We start from the raw sequence: 17583 nt of genomic DNA, 5'->3' as shown, positions 1-17583 counted from the left end.
TTTTTTGCGATTGGTTTAAAACCATGTTGAATAAAAGCCTTGTCGTAGCGGATATTTGATTTGATTTGATTTTATTGATTAGCATTCAAATTCAAATCTCAGTGAAAACAGTGAGAAAACGCTTCAAGTAAATATTCATAGGTGTTGACATGCCAGCGTAACGTATTGTGTTTGTGGCAAGCAGGCATGTCGGTATGCAGTGTATACTTTCTGCTTGTAAATAATTCAAAACACTTGTTATGGTGCTGTTCCCGCTGCATTGTGGTTTGAGCATCATTGTTGACACTAATAAATGAAAAAAAATGTGTTTGCATCTTTTGTGCAACTTTATATGGAGAACACTGCTGGCCACGGGGCTGAATGTAACTGGTTTTTGCTGCTAATATCTGCCGGTGAGCACATTACCACACTGAGGTCGCAGTCGGGTCAACTGAAGTCTGGAGCTTTTAGTGTTGGTGTGCATGTGAATGTACATTTATCATGTCTTTATGTGGACCTTACTCACTCAGGTGCTAGCTATAAATCTAGCTCACCCTTTCCTGGACACAGCAGGAGCCGATGGGGGTTCACCTTTTTTCTTTTCTTCTCTCTTCTTTTCTTTTCTTTTCTTTTCTTTTCTTTTCTTTTCTTTTACAAACATTGGAGGGGGGGGGGGGGGGGGTATAGGAGGCCAAAGGGTTAGACGGGAAGAGAAGAAGAGAAGAGAGATAAATGAGGGAGGGGGCTTAATGAGAGCCCTGACTCACATGATTATGGGACTGGCTGATAGAAATCAGGATCTTTCTCAAAGAAGTCAATTAACCCCCTCCCCCTACTCTAATTATGCATGGATTGCTCCACTGGCTCTTTACTGATAGGGCTGCTCAGCACAGCTCAATATGCAGACTCATGCTGCCTGAGTCTGTGTTGTGAGAAGCATTTGTCAAGCTTTTTTTTTCAGTCTGCTAGCAGCCTGCTTTAAACTCAGGGTTTTTCAAAGCCATTTGTTACCCCCATTCTACTCCTCTTTACTCACCTGCTCACAGTCAGTACCAGGCAGTGCCAGTAGGGGGCTCCACCCTCAGGAGGATTCTGGTTATTAGCGTATTAGTAACTAGATGATGACTGAACTCTGTGGTCAGAGTAAATAAGCAATGTTGTAGAATGTCAACACGACCAGGCGGCTCCTTCACAGCACCCAGTGTTGACATAACTGCTCTCTTATCTGAGGAGAGCAAAGCCCATCGCCACAATAGAAAGCTATGCCAGATCAAATACAGTAAAGGCTAGAAACCACACTCTCCAAAACACAAATCCATACTCACACAGTGGCTGTGAGGGAATGCGGTGCATGTGGTAATACATACAGCACAAAACAATGGATAAAGCTGCGGTCCCAGCACAGGTTATTCGTTCTGCTAGACTGTCTGGTTTTCATGTTAACCCATTAAAATAATGGGGTGTTTAGGGTGCTGGCAGTCTGCATAAAGAACCTGGACTCTGCTGTTATTGCTCAGCTTGGTAACGAATCAGTCTGACAGTCATAAAACACGCTTTGCCATTAAGCATCAGTGAATGAGCGGTTTAAGGTGAAGTGACAACTAATAGTTGTCTCAAAAAAAAAAGCAGAAGAAAACAAAGGACGCAGGGGAGAGGACGCAAAAAGAAAGATGTCCGTGTTTTGATTTTCAAAATCTGTGTTTAAGCACCTGTGTCACATTTGTGATCTCTGTGTCAAAACATTTCAGGAGACCTTCTTCCCCTCATTGCCTCACAGCACCCTAATAACTCTTCTTTAGTCTGCTTCCTCGCCGCTTCCCCTCCACACGCCCCTCCTCTCCATTATGGCCTCTGCCAGATCTAGACGGCGCTTGGCTCACACTGGCGTTATGATAACCTGCTGAAAGCTGTTGCTCTCCTGTGAGCATGCAGACTCCCAGCCGAGGTTTCCCTGCATCACTTTTCCCTCGTGTTCTCCGGTCAACCCCACAGCTATGACTTGCTTCATTTGTTTCATACATTCACCAAATCATTGCATGAGTTCAGACCTTTCATATAAATTTTGGCTTTCTGACCCAGCATAGGTGCTGATATATTTTATGGCCACCAATGTTAAGCATAAATTAAAGAAAAAATAAGAATAGGTGCACTGTTCAAAGTAACTTTAATAGTTACTCAGGGATACTGAGTTTTTATTTGAAACCTAAAACACTGCTAGTATAGAACTATTAGACATGGCCAGTTGGAAAACATTTTTTTTTAACTTGCAGGTTTATAACTTTTCAGTATTTAGTGGTGTTTTTGTGTGACTTGTCAGTAAGTGTGTGTGATTGGAAGGATCTGCTAAGGCAAACCAAACAAGCAGCTGCAACACATCTGTTGACTTCGATCAGATGCTGCAAGCCTGTTGTAAGCCCACAAGGTCTGTTCCCTTCTTCTCTGCTATTTCTTTTATATATATATGTGTGTGTGTGTGTGTGTGTGTCCCAGACAAATACAGAGGGGAGGATAACACATGATGGCCCATAATGCCCCTCCAACATACTAAATGCGATCACTGTAAAAGTAATGGAGGACTGCAGTGGTAGCTGTTCATCCACACAGACAGGAATGAGCAGCTGATCTAGAAAAAACAATCCCCCTTCCTCCTCCGTGGTTTGACCTTGTATTTTTGCCTCTTCCACAATGAGTCGTTAAAGCCGTCAAGATAACCAGCTGGAGAGCAGAGGAGGCTAAGGTAGGTCATGGCAGGTCAGGGAACAGGAGGGGAGACAAGAGGCATTTAAATTTGTGGGGGGTTTTGTCTTTGCTGCTGCCTTGCTCTGTGTTACACTTCATCTGCTGATGTTTGTGCAATGATGAGCTCCGTTCTTTTGTAATGATGACAGGAAATGCTCTTAATTTTACTCATTTCTGCCTTTGTGGCTGCAGATGTTGAGCAGCACCGGCAGCAGCATTCCATAGATGACCGGTGTCAAGAGTTATCGCAAGATATAACTCATCTTTAAAGGCCAGTTTGGCAGCGTGATTTGGCTAAACTGGTGCATTTGAAAGTGCAGATGGATAAAGTGGGAGAGGAAGTGGTTATCTCCATGAGTCGAGAAGAGTTTTGTCATTATGGCTAAGACGTTTGGTAACAAGAGAAGTCAAGGTTATGCATGTGAGATTATACACTGTGTTCTTTACAAGGTGATACTGTATAATGTTTGGCCTTGGCTACCCAGGTGCCTCGCTTCCCCTTGTCTGTAGGTTATCAGAACAAAACTGCTTGCATTTGTCTTAGCCGAACGCTACAAGAATTAAACATTTTTCCTTTGTTCCCCCTGTGAACCAACAGCAAATTACATTCAGGGCTGCAGAAAGACCTTGGACTGGCTGGTGCAGCGGTTCCCGGCTCTGTTATCTGCACTGTTCTGCTCTGTGCCTCTGACAGGCTACATCAAAAAGAGAGAAGCCAGAGCAGGGAGCTGCCTTCTGTTTCTCTCACAGACATCAGACTTTATCATATTACAGGACAATCCAAGAGAACTTGGAGGACAGCAGCAACGTAGTGACTCCAACCAGACCCCTGATGTCCGGGACTGCTCTGCATGACCTAAATGAGGTGCCAGGCTACAGACGGAGGGAGGGAGAAAAGATGGGAAGACTGGGGAGAACAGGACATTCCGACGAGTCCTCGTTGCCGTTTGAATGCTAGGATGTTGATTTATGGGTGACTCTGATATAGGGAGGGGCTAACCCCATAAAACAAGATGTTCATTACACTTTTGGACCTTGTGAACACTGATGGACAAACAAGAGCAGAGAAACGGAGCGCAAATGGGACAAGAGAGTGGGAGGAAAAGTGATTTTTAAAGAGAAAAAAAACTGAAAATGAAGAGAAAGTGTTTCCATTTTGAAGCATGTGGCTGACGCCAACTGAGGGAAGAGACCGAGGTGATGAGGGAGGACAGAAATATGGAACTGAGCAGCAGGGGGATGGAGGGAGAGTGATGTGGGATGATGGAGAGGGTGTGAGGACGGAAAAGGAAAACTGAGAAGGGGAATGAGTGATGGGGCTCGAAGGAGCAAATGGAGAAGAAGGGATGAAAGTGAAAAAGGGAAGACAGCAGGCAAAATTTGCTCCAATGAATTGAGCTGCTTGCAGATTTGTGGTGTTGTGGTTATCATTGTGCATGAACCAAAGGAGATGGGGAGACTCGAGCAATGCGACGCCCAAGCGTGAGCGTGCGTTTATCTGTGTATGCATTGCAGCGCACTTTTATTCTCCCTCAGCACGTTGCCCATGTCTCCTCCAAAGCAAACTAACTTCTGAATTTGACAGAACCCTCGCCTGTGGTGAGGTAACATCCACCAACATCCACACTACACTTTTCCAAAGTCTATCTACCTAGCACTGCTGGTTGAGAGAAGAGAGGATTAGACCACCCAGGACTGGGTAGTCAAAGCACCGCTTTGATGTGGCACGAGCATATGTGCAGTGCATGGGTACAATCTCTGCTAAAACACACTCGCAAAACACAGTTTTACTGCCTCCTGTGCGGCATCATTACTCCTCGTCAGTGGAGCGGTGGGATACTCAAAAAGAGAAGGAGAGCGAGAGCGAGAGAGACGCAGCCACCTCCTGTGCCAGGCACTGCCAGGCTGAAATGCTGGAGCCGTATGGTCACCCTGAGGGAGGGGAAACCTGCCCGGTCTAACCACATCTCAATTAACCAATTAAGTTCAAAAGTTAACAGGGTACTAATTAGAGAATAGTGCTGAATCCTTGTTTTAATCTCTCTTTTTTCCCCACTACGAGGCATGTCTGTGTCCGTGACCTGGCTGGCTGAGCTTTGCCTGCGTCGGCTGAAACATGGCATGCAAGCTGCCGTTAGTCACCCATCCATCCCCATGGCCAGAACATAAAACCAATGGATTTAGAAGGATCAGTCATCAGCTGTAAAACAAACCAGATTCAGAGCATTCCATCTGATCTTTCCAGTGAAACAGGAGGACCATGAAAATCCCATTTTTGGATCTAGAGTTTTCAGAGACCTGTGAGTGAATATTCACAAATGAAGGATAGTTTTTAGTCATAGCTAACGTGGCTGTTTCCTGCTCATCCGGCTTGTATTTGTTCCTGCAGATGGGCTTTAATGGATGCCAAATGGGAGGTTTAGTGCCTCACTATTGGCCTGTTGGAGTCTCTTTTTAACACCATCATATTAAATGACTTGCGTTTAGGACTCAAGGCAACGGCGTGCTCCTGTCGTTGACAATATGCCTCGGGCAGAAAGTGTTTGTAACACACCGCTAAAAGTATAAATTTTATCCCCGCATTAAAGGAGGAGAAGAGGGGCTGCTATATTGGCTGCTACCACCAATAAAAAGATATGTGGGCTGTATGACACAATTGTAGTAAGGCGGCTTTGAGCCCCGGAGCCAAACATGGTGTGTTTAGAATCAGGCTGACAGCTCGATATAGAGAGAGGTGAGAAAGCCTTCTTTGACTCTGCTCTGCTTTCTAACGGGGAATTATTATTTTTTCTGTCTGTTTGTTTTTTGGGATTTGGGGAGTGTGGTGGTATTTAATGACCCATGCAATTCAAGCTCCTGAATGATTGGTAGGATGATTAGCTGTTTGTATTTCTGAGTGTGTGCGTGTGTGAATGAAGAAGAGGCTGAATAAGTCTTGGATGTCAGAAAGCAGTTTGAGGGGTGAAGGACTCCCTTGTCGTATGCGAGGCCCTGGAGGATTCCTCCCCTCTTCCTCTCTTCCTCCTCCTCCCTTGTTCGCCCCCTGAATCTCATCTCTTCCTCTGTGAGATCCACAATGCTGGGAAGAAATGTGTCATTAACAGGGGAGACCAAAATAATGTTTATGGGCTCAAGCAGCACTGAAATCATTTTCCATATCAGTGCAACTGCATGGGCCCTGTGGGGGAGTAAATCTGATTTTCTCCTCCCTGTGCCAATGGGAAACATCATGGGAAAGAAAACAGATTGGATTGTTAGAGAGATGGCCTGACGCAGCTGTGGGCGGCTCTTTTTGTGTTTGGGTGTGCTGCTGCTGTGTGCGTATATCATAAAGACAGGATCAACCAGAGAAGGGAAGAGAAGGCAAAATAAAAATGTGGATGTTAGCGTGAATCTGTGGATGAGAGAACGAGCCCCACTATGGGAATCGCAATTTCATGCCTCGGGAATAAAGAGCTGGGATGCAACAAATGACCCTCGTGGAACAATGGGTCAGTTAACAAGCACAACCACCAGTTTGGTCTGGACACATCAAATGTCCTGTAGAAGTTACAAGGAGTAAAGTAGTTCCAACTAAATCTGATGCCTTTTATGCCCGTTCCATAAGAAACATTTGCATTTTATCCACGTAGCCAAGAGGGAAAAAAAGGAATAGGTTTAGTAAAGCGTGGAGGGAAGTTTAATAAAGTAAAATGCTGACGGAAATAACTATGTGCTTTGAGAGAAAACACTTCGTAATGAGAAAACTGCTTGAGTAATTTGCACTTCCTGTTACATCATGAACACTTAAGTTCTCACAGAAAGGACAGAAACGAGCAAAAGCAGAATGCGGTGATTTCGTGTTGTGGTTTTCTTGTATGTTCTCTTAAATCTCTGTTGTGGGACTAGGTAAAGAGAGTGTGCATGTGTGGGTGAGTATAAAAGGAAGGTAATGGGCCTTGAGCTCATTTGGCCTGGCCTGGTGCTGTTGCTGTTTCGAATCTGTCCTCCCACCTTCCGAGTCCCGGACCTGGAATGTCTGCTTGTTCTCCACAGATGAGGCCAGTGACTCAGCAAACAACTGCACTTTCACATGGCTCACAGCAAGGGTCTAAGTGATGAGCCCAAACCTTTGCCTGAGGCTATTAATATTTTAATAGCAATAAACAGTGAGTAGCATTAAACCTTAGCACTGCACTTTACCCTTCATCGCCCCGCTCTTACCCCAGTTTTTTACTCCGCTCTAGCTCTCACCTGCAATCTTCACCGCTTAGCACAATCTCACTTTGACAGTCAGATGTCTGATTGTCTCTTAAACAACACTTCCTGGCCCGCTCCCCAGAAAATAGCCATGAAATTTCAGTCTGTCTTCTTTATTTACTTTGCCCATAACACACCTCTTCAGCAGGAACTCTATCAGACATTGATATCTCTTTCTGTTGGCCCCCTCCTGCCCCTCATACCAGTGTTGGCACAGCGGCTATGGAACTGAAGAGGAAGCTCCTTTTTGATAAAAATAAACCTTTCTGAAAAAGAGCTTCATGAATGATTAATTGTGATAAACATGACGTGCTGTACTCCTTGAAATGGCAGCCTGGCCAGGTACCTAGACACATGTGATGCTGGCTTTTGCAGTTTTGCAAACTGCTGTATAAACAGTGAAAAGGTTCGAGGAGTAGAATAGATAAAGAGAGACGCTGGTGGCATGTGTGCACATTTTCTCCCGTTTTCTCTTTAGCGTGGCATGTGTGGCTCCATTGTTATGTTCGGGCTCCCTGCCAAACTTGAGTGAGCCAGTTGGTCTAATTTGTTTAGGATTAGAATCTCTTATCCACATCATGTCGACTTCTATATTGTATAAACAGCTGGGTGAAGTGGCAGGGGTTCTTCAGCTGACCTCTCCAGGCCAATTTTATTTGCATTGTACTCATGCAAAGAATTCCCAGAATCCCTTTTACCCCGTCATCACTTCAGTAGTGAGAGAGTGGCTGACCACGAAGCCACTCAGCAAACACAGGCTGTCAACTTGAGCGAGACGACCACCATACGGATGCACAATCGCACACACAAAGGATCACATATGTTCATAAACGCACACACACATACTCCCACACGCTCTCTGCTGATTTCACTTTGAAAGTTTCTCACAGTTCCTCGGTCTCTTATCTACTCTAAACTCTCACCCCTTTCCCCTCCTCTGGATGTTGCATGTAGTAACGAGGCTTTCTCACTCTCTTTCGCCATCCATTCTTATAACTGGTTCTCTTTCTCCCACCCCCACACTGACCACATCCACTAAACTCACTCCACAGGCACGCAGTGTGGAGAGTATTGGAGGCGTCCGCTGCTGGCACTTTCCCCCACCCCTGCACTGGGCCCAGGTCCAGGACTGGACTGCCTGCTCGCTCTCTCACTCTTTCTCTCCCTCACTTCAGTATACTTCTGATCCTCCTGCAGTAGCCCACTCCCCCAGTCCCACCATCAAGCCTGACATCGACACAGAAAGAAAAAAGTCAGGGAGGTGGGAGTTTGTAAAGCAGGGGGCAAGTTAAGAAGAGGAAGGGGAAAAAAACTTGCTACAGCCGTTCTGAAGTGAGGAGGAATTTGGCTACCAGTTGCACTAATGTTTTCAAGATGACTTTGACTGTTTGAAGGAAATCCCCCCACTTTAGTAGCCATTTGAAATTCCATCTGTGTTTTATTGTGAGGAAGTAGGTGCTGGGTTAGTCAGCGGCCCTCCAGGGTAGCAGTGCAGTCTGTCTGGGGCTGCTGATGTGTACAGTTGCCCAATCCAGTCTGTGTTACTGGAGGGTCAAAAACTAAGTCCTGTGTTTGAGTGAATGTGTGTGTGTGGAAAGTCTGGCTGGCTTCTTCTTGGGCGTCTGAATTCCTGGGCAGAACATGGAACTACATTAGTAGGAAACTCTGATGAAAAAGACACTGAAGTGGGAGTGAAGTTCGCTTACCAACGAGCATCCTGCTCAGTATGTTTTTACTTGGTAAGTAACTCTTCAAATGTCTGTTTCTTCCTTGCTGTTTCCTACTTTCATAGTGGGTTCTTTCGTAAACAAGTGCTAAAGAAACAAGCTGCTACAATTGACAGCTAAACACAGAAATTCTTAAATGTCTGATATAATATAAAACCTAGCTTACCAGTATATGTTCTGTCGCGTTTCTTTCTGTGTTAAAGCAGTGCCAGTAACTAGCAGCTCCTGGAAGAAGTACATTTATATTTATTTTCCCTTGAATCACCAATCTGATGTTAATTTCATTCATTTAAGACAAGAAGGGGAGTGTGTATTTTCTGTCAGAGGACATGACTGAGAGAGTGAGAGAGAGTACAGCTGCCACATGGCACTGACCGTTCACTGAGCGACCTAAACTGCTCACAGACTCTCTGATACGAGCTCTTATAAACTGGTTGTGTGTCTGTGTGTTTTTATTCTCTGGCATTTCTTCTTCTGCTTCTTCCCTCCACTCTGTGGCACTTGGTGATCACTGAGCTGTGGAGAGCAGGTTGATGCAGTCACATCTGCAATTTTCTTTCCGTCTCTCTTCTCCTCGCGTCACCATCACTCTCACTTCTCATTGTGCGTCTGGCTTCTTTGTCTAGACGACACGTCCATCCGTCCCTTCGGGCTGCGGTCTGTGAATAAGACGGAGGGCTTTAGACTGCCTTGGCTTGTTTTTCAAGAGCAGACAGAGAAATATGATCCAAGGTGAAATAAATGTACTTCTTCTTCTTCTTCTTCTTCTTCTTAGAGGCGTAGTTGTAGATCCCCATGTGCTCCCTCACATGCTCATAAACACAAGCGCATGTGGATGGGCGTCTGCCTCTTCAGGAGAAATTTTTGATCTGATTCCCAGCGTTGAAAAGAACAAGATGTTGTGGGTGGGTGCTTGTTGTCTTCCTAGCTTTTTTTTTCCTTTTACCCCATCACTTTGTGGTCCACATGCAGATGAGATTGTATTATGCTTCGTCAAGGCCCCAAATTGCCCCGAGTTGTATGATGACATCACATCCCTCCCCTCAACTTGACAATTGAAACCTGTTTAAATTCACTGGACGAGTGTGTGTTTGATTGCAACTGTGACCTAAGTGGGGTTTCAAGGTAGACTGGCTGTTCTTGCTGAGCAGCATGCTGACCAACTGCATCTGCCCACTGCTGTTGTAATGGCTCGTATTCAGCCTCCTTGCCTCGAGCGCTGTTTCTCTTTCGTTCCCATGACAACTGGGCCTTCGTTCTCCTAGCTACGCCTCCCTGCCTGCTGCTCACTCCGTGCCGCCCTCAGGGGCCCATGCCTGGGCCCACATTATTGTGTGTGCATGCATGTATATTTTTGTTGTTGCACGCAAACTGGTCTCCTTCACCCTTGCACACCAACGCCGGAGCAAAACAGTAGCACTAGTTAACACTTCCACCTCCGGAGGTTCTGCGGCATTTGTGTTTGTTTCTCTGGATCTATGTGAACACAACTGTGTGAGTTTGAGTGTTGGGATGTGGTGTTGAGATGTCAGGAAGGGAGGTGGGTTTCCCCTTATCCCGGTGTCCCCTTCTCCTTTAATTCCCTAATAGGATTAATCTTCATCTCTGTCAGGGATCGGTGCCGATTAGGATGCACATGACCCGATTTTCTTAAGAGCGCATACAACTGCACTGCTGGCTCCACTTAGGAACTGGAGAAATAAATAAACACAGTTTAGAGAAAACACACAGGCGAAGAAAACATAACTTTTACAAGGAGGCGGTGGAGCAACGGCTAAGTCACTATTTATTACACCACTAAAACTGTAATAGTAAGTCGAGCAGTGGTGCCGTCATGGCTCAGACTTTTATTCCACTTGTTCTGCACTGCTTTAGTTGGCATCCGAAGTGAAAGAAAGGTGAAAAACCAGCCAACTTTTATAACCTATGTGCTTTCTCACCGACACCTCTGATTCATTAGGATTTAAATGGGTTCAGGGAGGGCATTGTATTAACGCAGCGTGAGTGGAGTTTGTGTTTTCTAAACAAGAGTATGAAAATTTGAAGAAAAAAAAAAGAAGCAGGAATTTGTGTGGCGTCATGCACAGCATACTTTCAGTAGGAGGCAACTATAACACTAAGGGAGAGGTTATTTAGTGTGATTGACAGGTTGAGGAGTCTGCCAACCACTAACTCTCACCTGCTACAGTTTACATCAGTCCTTCACCAAGTGAAGATGCCATGGCCAAACTGGACCACTGGAAGGTCTGATTTGGTTGTGCTGTGGTAAGGGCTTGTGGTTTGATTTGATCCAAGACCCTTCTGAGGTTTTCATTCAATCCCTTTCTCCCTGAACACAGGCTTAAACTTCAAAGATCTCCTTGCCCGACATCTACACATCCCCTTTTTAATGTATTGTCCTTCTCCTTTCCTTGTCTTTCTGGCAGAGGCTCTCTCCTCACTGCGTTAAGAGGGGCTTTGCAGCCTCTCTCTGTCACTCTATGTCTCTCTCACCCTTTCTCCCTCTCTCACTCTGAGGCAAGGCTGTTAATAATGCAGGAGGATTAGCTGATTTATGTGAGCCGGAGGCACTGAGGAAAGCTGGGGTTCCTGGGGGCGACAGGCAGAAGAGGGGAGGGGGGCAATGAGTGTGCAGCATGGAGGGCGGTGACATACAGGAGCCCGACGTGTCTGGATGATGAAGGTTGGATGTGTGCCTGGTGAGCATGCTGGCCATAATCCACCCACCCACCCCCCACCTCCACTGGCCCCCGACACCCACTCTGAACTCCGCAGAACCGTGCCAGGAGCCCTCCACAGGGACCAAGTGATAGGAGGTGGCAGCAGAGGGGAATGGGGACTGATACAGAGCAAAAGGAGAACAGCATGGATAGTGTAGCATGTGACCAGGCTACTTGACAGTGTCTCCCATCAACATGTGAAATGTTGCTATAGACAATTGAAATCTGATTAAATAGAAGATTTTTGCTACCATGTGATTTAGGAGATGTAGTCTCATTATTTTGTTCCAATGTTTTGTTATTAGAAGTGGATCTAAATAAAAACCTCCAGCCCAATTTTACAGGCTTAGACTAAGATAACCTGATAATCCAGATAATCTACAGCAAAAGAGAAATGAATCACAACACACTTTGGCTTCATTTCTTTCTGTGATCAAATTTCAGAGACCTCCAAGAGTGTCGCTGCATCCACATGCGCACAAACACACACACACACGCAGGATTGGTTGTAAGGTAGTTTTTCGAGGCAGGGCGCTGTAAGGTTGGGGATCGTGGGGGATTTCCACCTGTCTGGGGCGGTGGTACCAAGTGTGACAGAGGTGCTTTTGTACGTGTTGTGTGTTTGTGCGCGCACGCCTCTGCATGCTTCTGTGCTCTGGCCTATGAGCCATAGGCTATTCGGTGCAAAAGCGAGAAGCAGACTGATGGGTTTATCCCTGCTGTCTGCCCAGAGGATGTGCTCACTCACTGGCTGGCTGATTAAGGCTCCCACACAATTGTTCTCACACTCCCAGAAAAAGAAAAAAAAAAGGATCGATGCATGTTTGGACTGATTCATGCTCCAAGAAAATCAAATCACTCAGCATTCCTTGGGAGATCAGCTTGTCATAAGAGGCTCATAATGAATTTCTACTGTGTCGCTCTCCCCGTGTTTTGGTGTGCGCGATATACGATACACTAATGTGTGTCTGAGCATGTATCTGCATGTGTGCTCTCATACAGGCAACTTCATACATATGCATGAGACTTCACGGTGGTGTGACTTGGGGGAAATGAATGCGCAAAGAGCTGGGCACCCGGGCCCCTCGCTCAAGTGCACTGGCGGGCGCGTAATGGGAATGCAATTTAAGCAGTGGTTAATCAGTGTGTTTTCTCCAGCTTGCCCAGCAATGCATAATAGACAATCAGCCCCCAGTCATACGGGCGTTGCTACAAATGGTCAATTACTCATCATAGTCTTGTTAAACACACAGTTCAGCCAGCCAGGGACAGATTGCTCTGCTGGTGCCATTATTATGGTAAAGAACAAAGCAAAGCAATGCTAGAAACAGGGAAAGAGGGAGGGAAGGAAGAGACAATGAGGATTTGGAAGAGGCATGGTGTATTTCTGCACATCAAAATGGGACAGAGGAGGGGACGAGAAGAGTGAAGACAGCTTTTGTAACAAAGCAGGAGGAAGGAGAAAGGAGTGAAACACCGAAATGGAACCAGAGAAGAAAGAAGAGCACGGGATTGTCAGCGTCACGCAGAGAAAAAGCAAGACTGAAAGAAAACCAGACAGAGAGGAGGTGAAATGGAGCAAAGCAATAAAAGAGATTGAGGGCATGAAAGTGAGAGATGGAGAGCACAAGATAATGGAGGGAGGGAGAGAAATTGAGAAAGGGACACTGGGGAGCAGGAGCAAAAGTGTGTGAGAGCGAGAGGGAGAGAGCCTGAGAAAGTGTGTACTCAGCTGTGAGATGAGACCTCTGTCTGCCCATGGGGAGAGGTGGTGTGAGGGGAGAGAAGACGAGGGAAGAGGACTCTGCTGACAGTGAGGGGGAGGAGAGTCTCACACTTTCTCTCTGTCACACACATACGCTCTCTCACTCATTCAGCCTCTCCCGAGAGCAGCGATCACATTTGCCTGGCTTAATGATTCTACCAAAAAAAGAGAAGAAAAATATGTATATATGAGTGGGCCTCACACTGAGATGCAAAGCTATTCTTGTTGTTTTTCCTTTTTAGTCACACTCACTGTCCCAGTGTACACACACTCCCAATTCTAACCATTCTTCTCTCTCCTTACCTTTTGTTCCTGTGGGAATGCAGGCAGTGGATTGATGGGCAATTCTTCTGCCTCCTTCATGGGGACCTTTCTGGCCAGTAGTCTGGGTTCCCCTCCTTCCCACCCGTCTCATCCCTCCCGGCCGCCCTCCTCGCCCTCTTCGCCCTCCTTCCGTGGCGGACCCCACTCGAGCGCCTCGCAAATCTGGTTTCCCCATTCGCATGAAGGTACCTCAAATCACACATGTACACAAACACACAGCCCCTCATCTGACCGCACCATCTGGATGAGGTGATATTTATGTCCTGGCATTATTGGAGGCAGCTTTGCACGGTGTATTGTTACTCTGATATTGTATATTTTTGTGTCGCGCTAGGTTTGCACCAAAGTATGGCTTATAATCGTCTGGGCTCCAACCCTTTTATTTATGCACTAAAATAGGCCCACACCCAGCATGTTTGGGATAGAGCACTGTGCCACGGTTTTCTGGATACAGACACAGGGTTAAAAGTTCAGCCACAGAATCTTGCGATATTCGATTCATGTCAGCAGGAATGTCACTCAGGGCCCTCTGAAGCAGCACATGTGACTGTGTGCCAGTAAAAAAAAAAAAAGTTGCAGTGATTGCAGAGCTTTCAGCCGGTGTCTCCATCACAGTCTTAAAAAGGTTCCCACCAATCAGAATTAAGATAAGATAAGATAACCTTTATTAGTCCCACACGTGGGAAATTTGTTTTGTCACAGCAGGAAGTGGACAGTGCAAGAGTTATGAGGCAAAAATTAGAATACAATAAGAATAAATACAGTACACAACTGTACAGAATAGAATAAAATAAAATACTATATACAGTAGAATAAAATAAAATAAATATACAATAAGATAAAAATAGAATACAAATACAAATACTATATACAACTGAGTAAAAATACAACGATGACAGAAAGGATTATTGCACTTAGTATTATTGCATATGTATGGATGTGTGTGCTTGATCAGTTAAAGTCTTTATTATGGAGTCTGACAGCAGTGGGGAGGAAAGACCTGCGAAATCTCTCCGTCCCACACCGTGGGTGCCGCAGTCTCCCACTGAAGGAGCTGCTCAGTGCTGTCACAGTCTGCTGCATGGGGTGGGAGATGTTGTCCATCAGGGATGACAGCTTAGCCGCCGTTCTCCTGTCACTCACCACCTCCACTGGGTCCAGAGGGCATCCTAGAACAGAGCTGGCCCTTCGGATCACCCTGTTCAGTCTCTTCCTGTCCCCAGCAGAGATGCTGCCGCCCCAGCAGACCACGCCATAAAAGATAGCAGAAGCCACAACAGAGTCATAGAATTTCTTCAGGAGTGGGCCCTCCACTCCAAACGACCTGAGTCTCCGCAGCAGGTACAGCCTGCTCTGCCCTTTCCTGTAGAGGGCGTCTGAGTTATGAGTCCAGTCCAGTCTATTGTTCAGATGAACACCAAGGTACCTGTAGCTGTCCACAGCCTCAATGTCCATACCCTGGATGTTCAGTGGTTGCAGTGGAGAATGCTTGTGCCTGCGGAAGTCTACCACCAGTTCCTTGGTTTTACTGGCGTTGATCTGGAGGTAGTTCAGCTGGCACCAGTCCACAAAGTCTTGGGTCAGACCTCTGTACTCCTTGTCGTCCCCATCAGTGATGAGGCCGACTATTGCAGAGTCATCAGAGAACTTCTGCAGGAAGCACTGGGTGGAATTGTGGGAGAAGTCTGCAGTGTAGATGGTGAAGAGGAACGGAGCCAGAACCGTTCCCTGTGGGGCCCCCGTACTGCAGACGACCCTGTCCGACACACAGCCCTGAGTCCTCACATACTGTGGTCGGTCGGTGAGGTAATCCAGGATCCAGGTAGTGAGGTGATGGTCCACTCCAGAGTTCACCAGCTTGTCCTTTAGAACCGAGGGAAGAATGGTGTTGAAGGCACTGGAGAAATCAAAGAACATGATTCTCACAGTGCTTCCAGCGGTCTCCAGGTGAGCGAGGGAACGATGTAGGAGGTGAATGACGGCATCATCCGCTCCAATGCCAGGCTGGTAGGCAAACTGAAGTGGGTCCAGTGATGAGCTTATTAGGCGCCGAAGCTGAGCCAGGACCAACCGCTCCAGGGTCTTCATCAGGTGGGATGTCAGAGCCACCGGCCTGTAGCTGTTGAGGTCCTTGGGGCGTGAAGTCTTTGGCACTGGCACAACACAGGAGGTTTTCCAGAGCTGTGGAACTCTTCCCAACCTCAGGCTCAGGTTGAAGAGGTGCTCCATTACCCCACACAGTTGGTCCGCGCAGGACCTGACGACCCTCGAGCTGATGCCATCTGGACCCGCTGCCTTCTTGCCATTAATCCTCCTCAGTTCCCTCCTAACCTGGGTGGTTGAGAGAGACAGGCTGGAGCCTTGTGTTGAGTGTGTATTGGATGCTGTTGTTGGGGGTGTTGGGGGTTACTAAACCCTTACTCGACACACACGCACATACACTCACAAACCAACTTCAACACCTCATATTCTGTCTCCATACAGCCAGGAAGTCAGATAACGATAAAGCTGAGGGATTAATGAAGTTGGGTGTTTCAGGAATTAATTGGGGTGACAGATAAACACAAGACAAATCATCTTATTAATATATTAACGTAAGGTCAGCTTTTCTGTGTCTTCACCTTCAGATTTACATCTTGCTAATTACGCACTGTGATGGCCACCTAAAATTACCTGATGAATCACAATCCTGGATGGACTCTTGTTATTTCAGCCCCCGGTTATAATATATTTATTATCTAAGAATAGCCCAGATGTTATTGGTGGGGAGACCAGTGGGAAGTGTTTCTTTTCTCTTTTTTTTTTTTTTGAAATTCGTGGTCACTCATCAGCGGCACCCCACCTACATGTTATGTGTCCAGGGATGATTAAGTGGATTACAGCTGAGATGCTGTATTGTCATGAAGATTGTTAAGTCATATGATATCTCCCAGCAACTTCCTTGCTCTGATGCCCCGGGCACCAGGCCGCTGACTCAGTGGACAGATGCTACACCAGATTAAACTCTAGACTTCTCCAAAATATTAGCTCCGGCGTCAGCCCAATCTCAGACATTTCCCTCCAAACTCATTTTGTAAGCATCAGTGTTTCCTTTATCTTATACTTTCTAGGTTTCATTGTCAAACACTTTCTTCTTGTGGAAAAGTAAAATAATATTAAGAGTGATGAAGATAATGCCAAGCCTAATAAAAGTAATGGAGGTGATTATGACTGGGATTATTACTCAGTTGGCAATGGAGGCCATTATCTCTATTGCAGTTTAATTGCATATAACGCACTAAGAGCATGATTGAATCCAGACTGTTCATCAACCACATTCAGCTGTTCCCTCCTCAAGATAATTGCATATTGTCTTTTTCCTGTTTTGCATAAAAAGCAAGTCATCAAAATGAGCGGCACAATTACCCAGACTCTCGCCTTCTCTCTCCGGGTGTCAGCAGAACCCCACCAGCATCAGAGCAGGCATTGACTTGTGCTTGTGTCGGTGCATTAGTGTTTCGCTTGTAACCTCAAAGAAGTGCTGTGTTTTTATTTTATTTTTCTTCTTCTTCTTTTTCTCTGTTTTTAAAGTGGCTGCTTGCATGCATATCTAAGCAAAGCAGTTCAAATTTGTATTCGAAAACGATTTTACGATTCGCACGTTTCTGGCATATACCTGTCATTGCGCGGAACGTCTTTGTTTCCGCTATTCCTCTGACACATTTTTCTGCAGATTAAAAGCCCGAAATCTAGCACGTAACAAGCAGATGAGAACAATTATCTCCTTTGCTTGCTAACTAGTCACTTAGTGGGGATAAACAATGGACTGTGGCTATATGGAGCAGGCTAATCACATTTATTTTTTATTACTCCTATTTGGTGAGTGAATTAAGAATTAATTCCTCTTTTCAATATAATAAGTTTTGCGGGCATTTGAAATGAGTTGGTGATAAAGAAAAGCCACATAAAATGTAAGATGGATATTATTTTTGCTCCATTAAGCCCGGAGAAAACAGCAAAAATGTTCAGAAATGCAGCATTCTTTCAAGGTTTCAGCACCCAGATGTACCAGCATTACACTTCTTTTACTGATTATGCGGGCTGTTACAAA

The 17583-nt window shown here is 45.8% G+C and overlaps 1 protein-coding gene across 1 annotated transcript in view; it reads left to right on the top strand.

The window, feature by feature from the left end:
• Positions 1-17583, top strand: part of bahcc1a (BAH domain and coiled-coil containing 1a) — a 64232-nt gene that overhangs the window by 15893 nt on the left and 30756 nt on the right. The window contains exon 3 of the mRNA XM_085351645.1: positions 13496-13678. Coding sequence (XP_085207771.1) covers positions 13496-13678 — 183 coding nt within the window. The remainder of the gene's footprint in view (positions 1-13495; positions 13679-17583) is intronic.

The sequence above is a fragment of the Diplotaxodon limnothrissa genome, linkage group LG4 (genome assembly GCF_057381915.1).
Source record: "Diplotaxodon limnothrissa isolate DT_005_m linkage group LG4, D_limnothrissa_male_GT1.1, whole genome shotgun sequence".
NCBI lineage: Eukaryota > Metazoa > Chordata > Actinopteri > Cichliformes > Cichlidae > Diplotaxodon > Diplotaxodon limnothrissa.
Note: the sequence above shows the minus strand (reverse complement) of the source record. Positions and strands in the feature narration are given on the sequence as shown.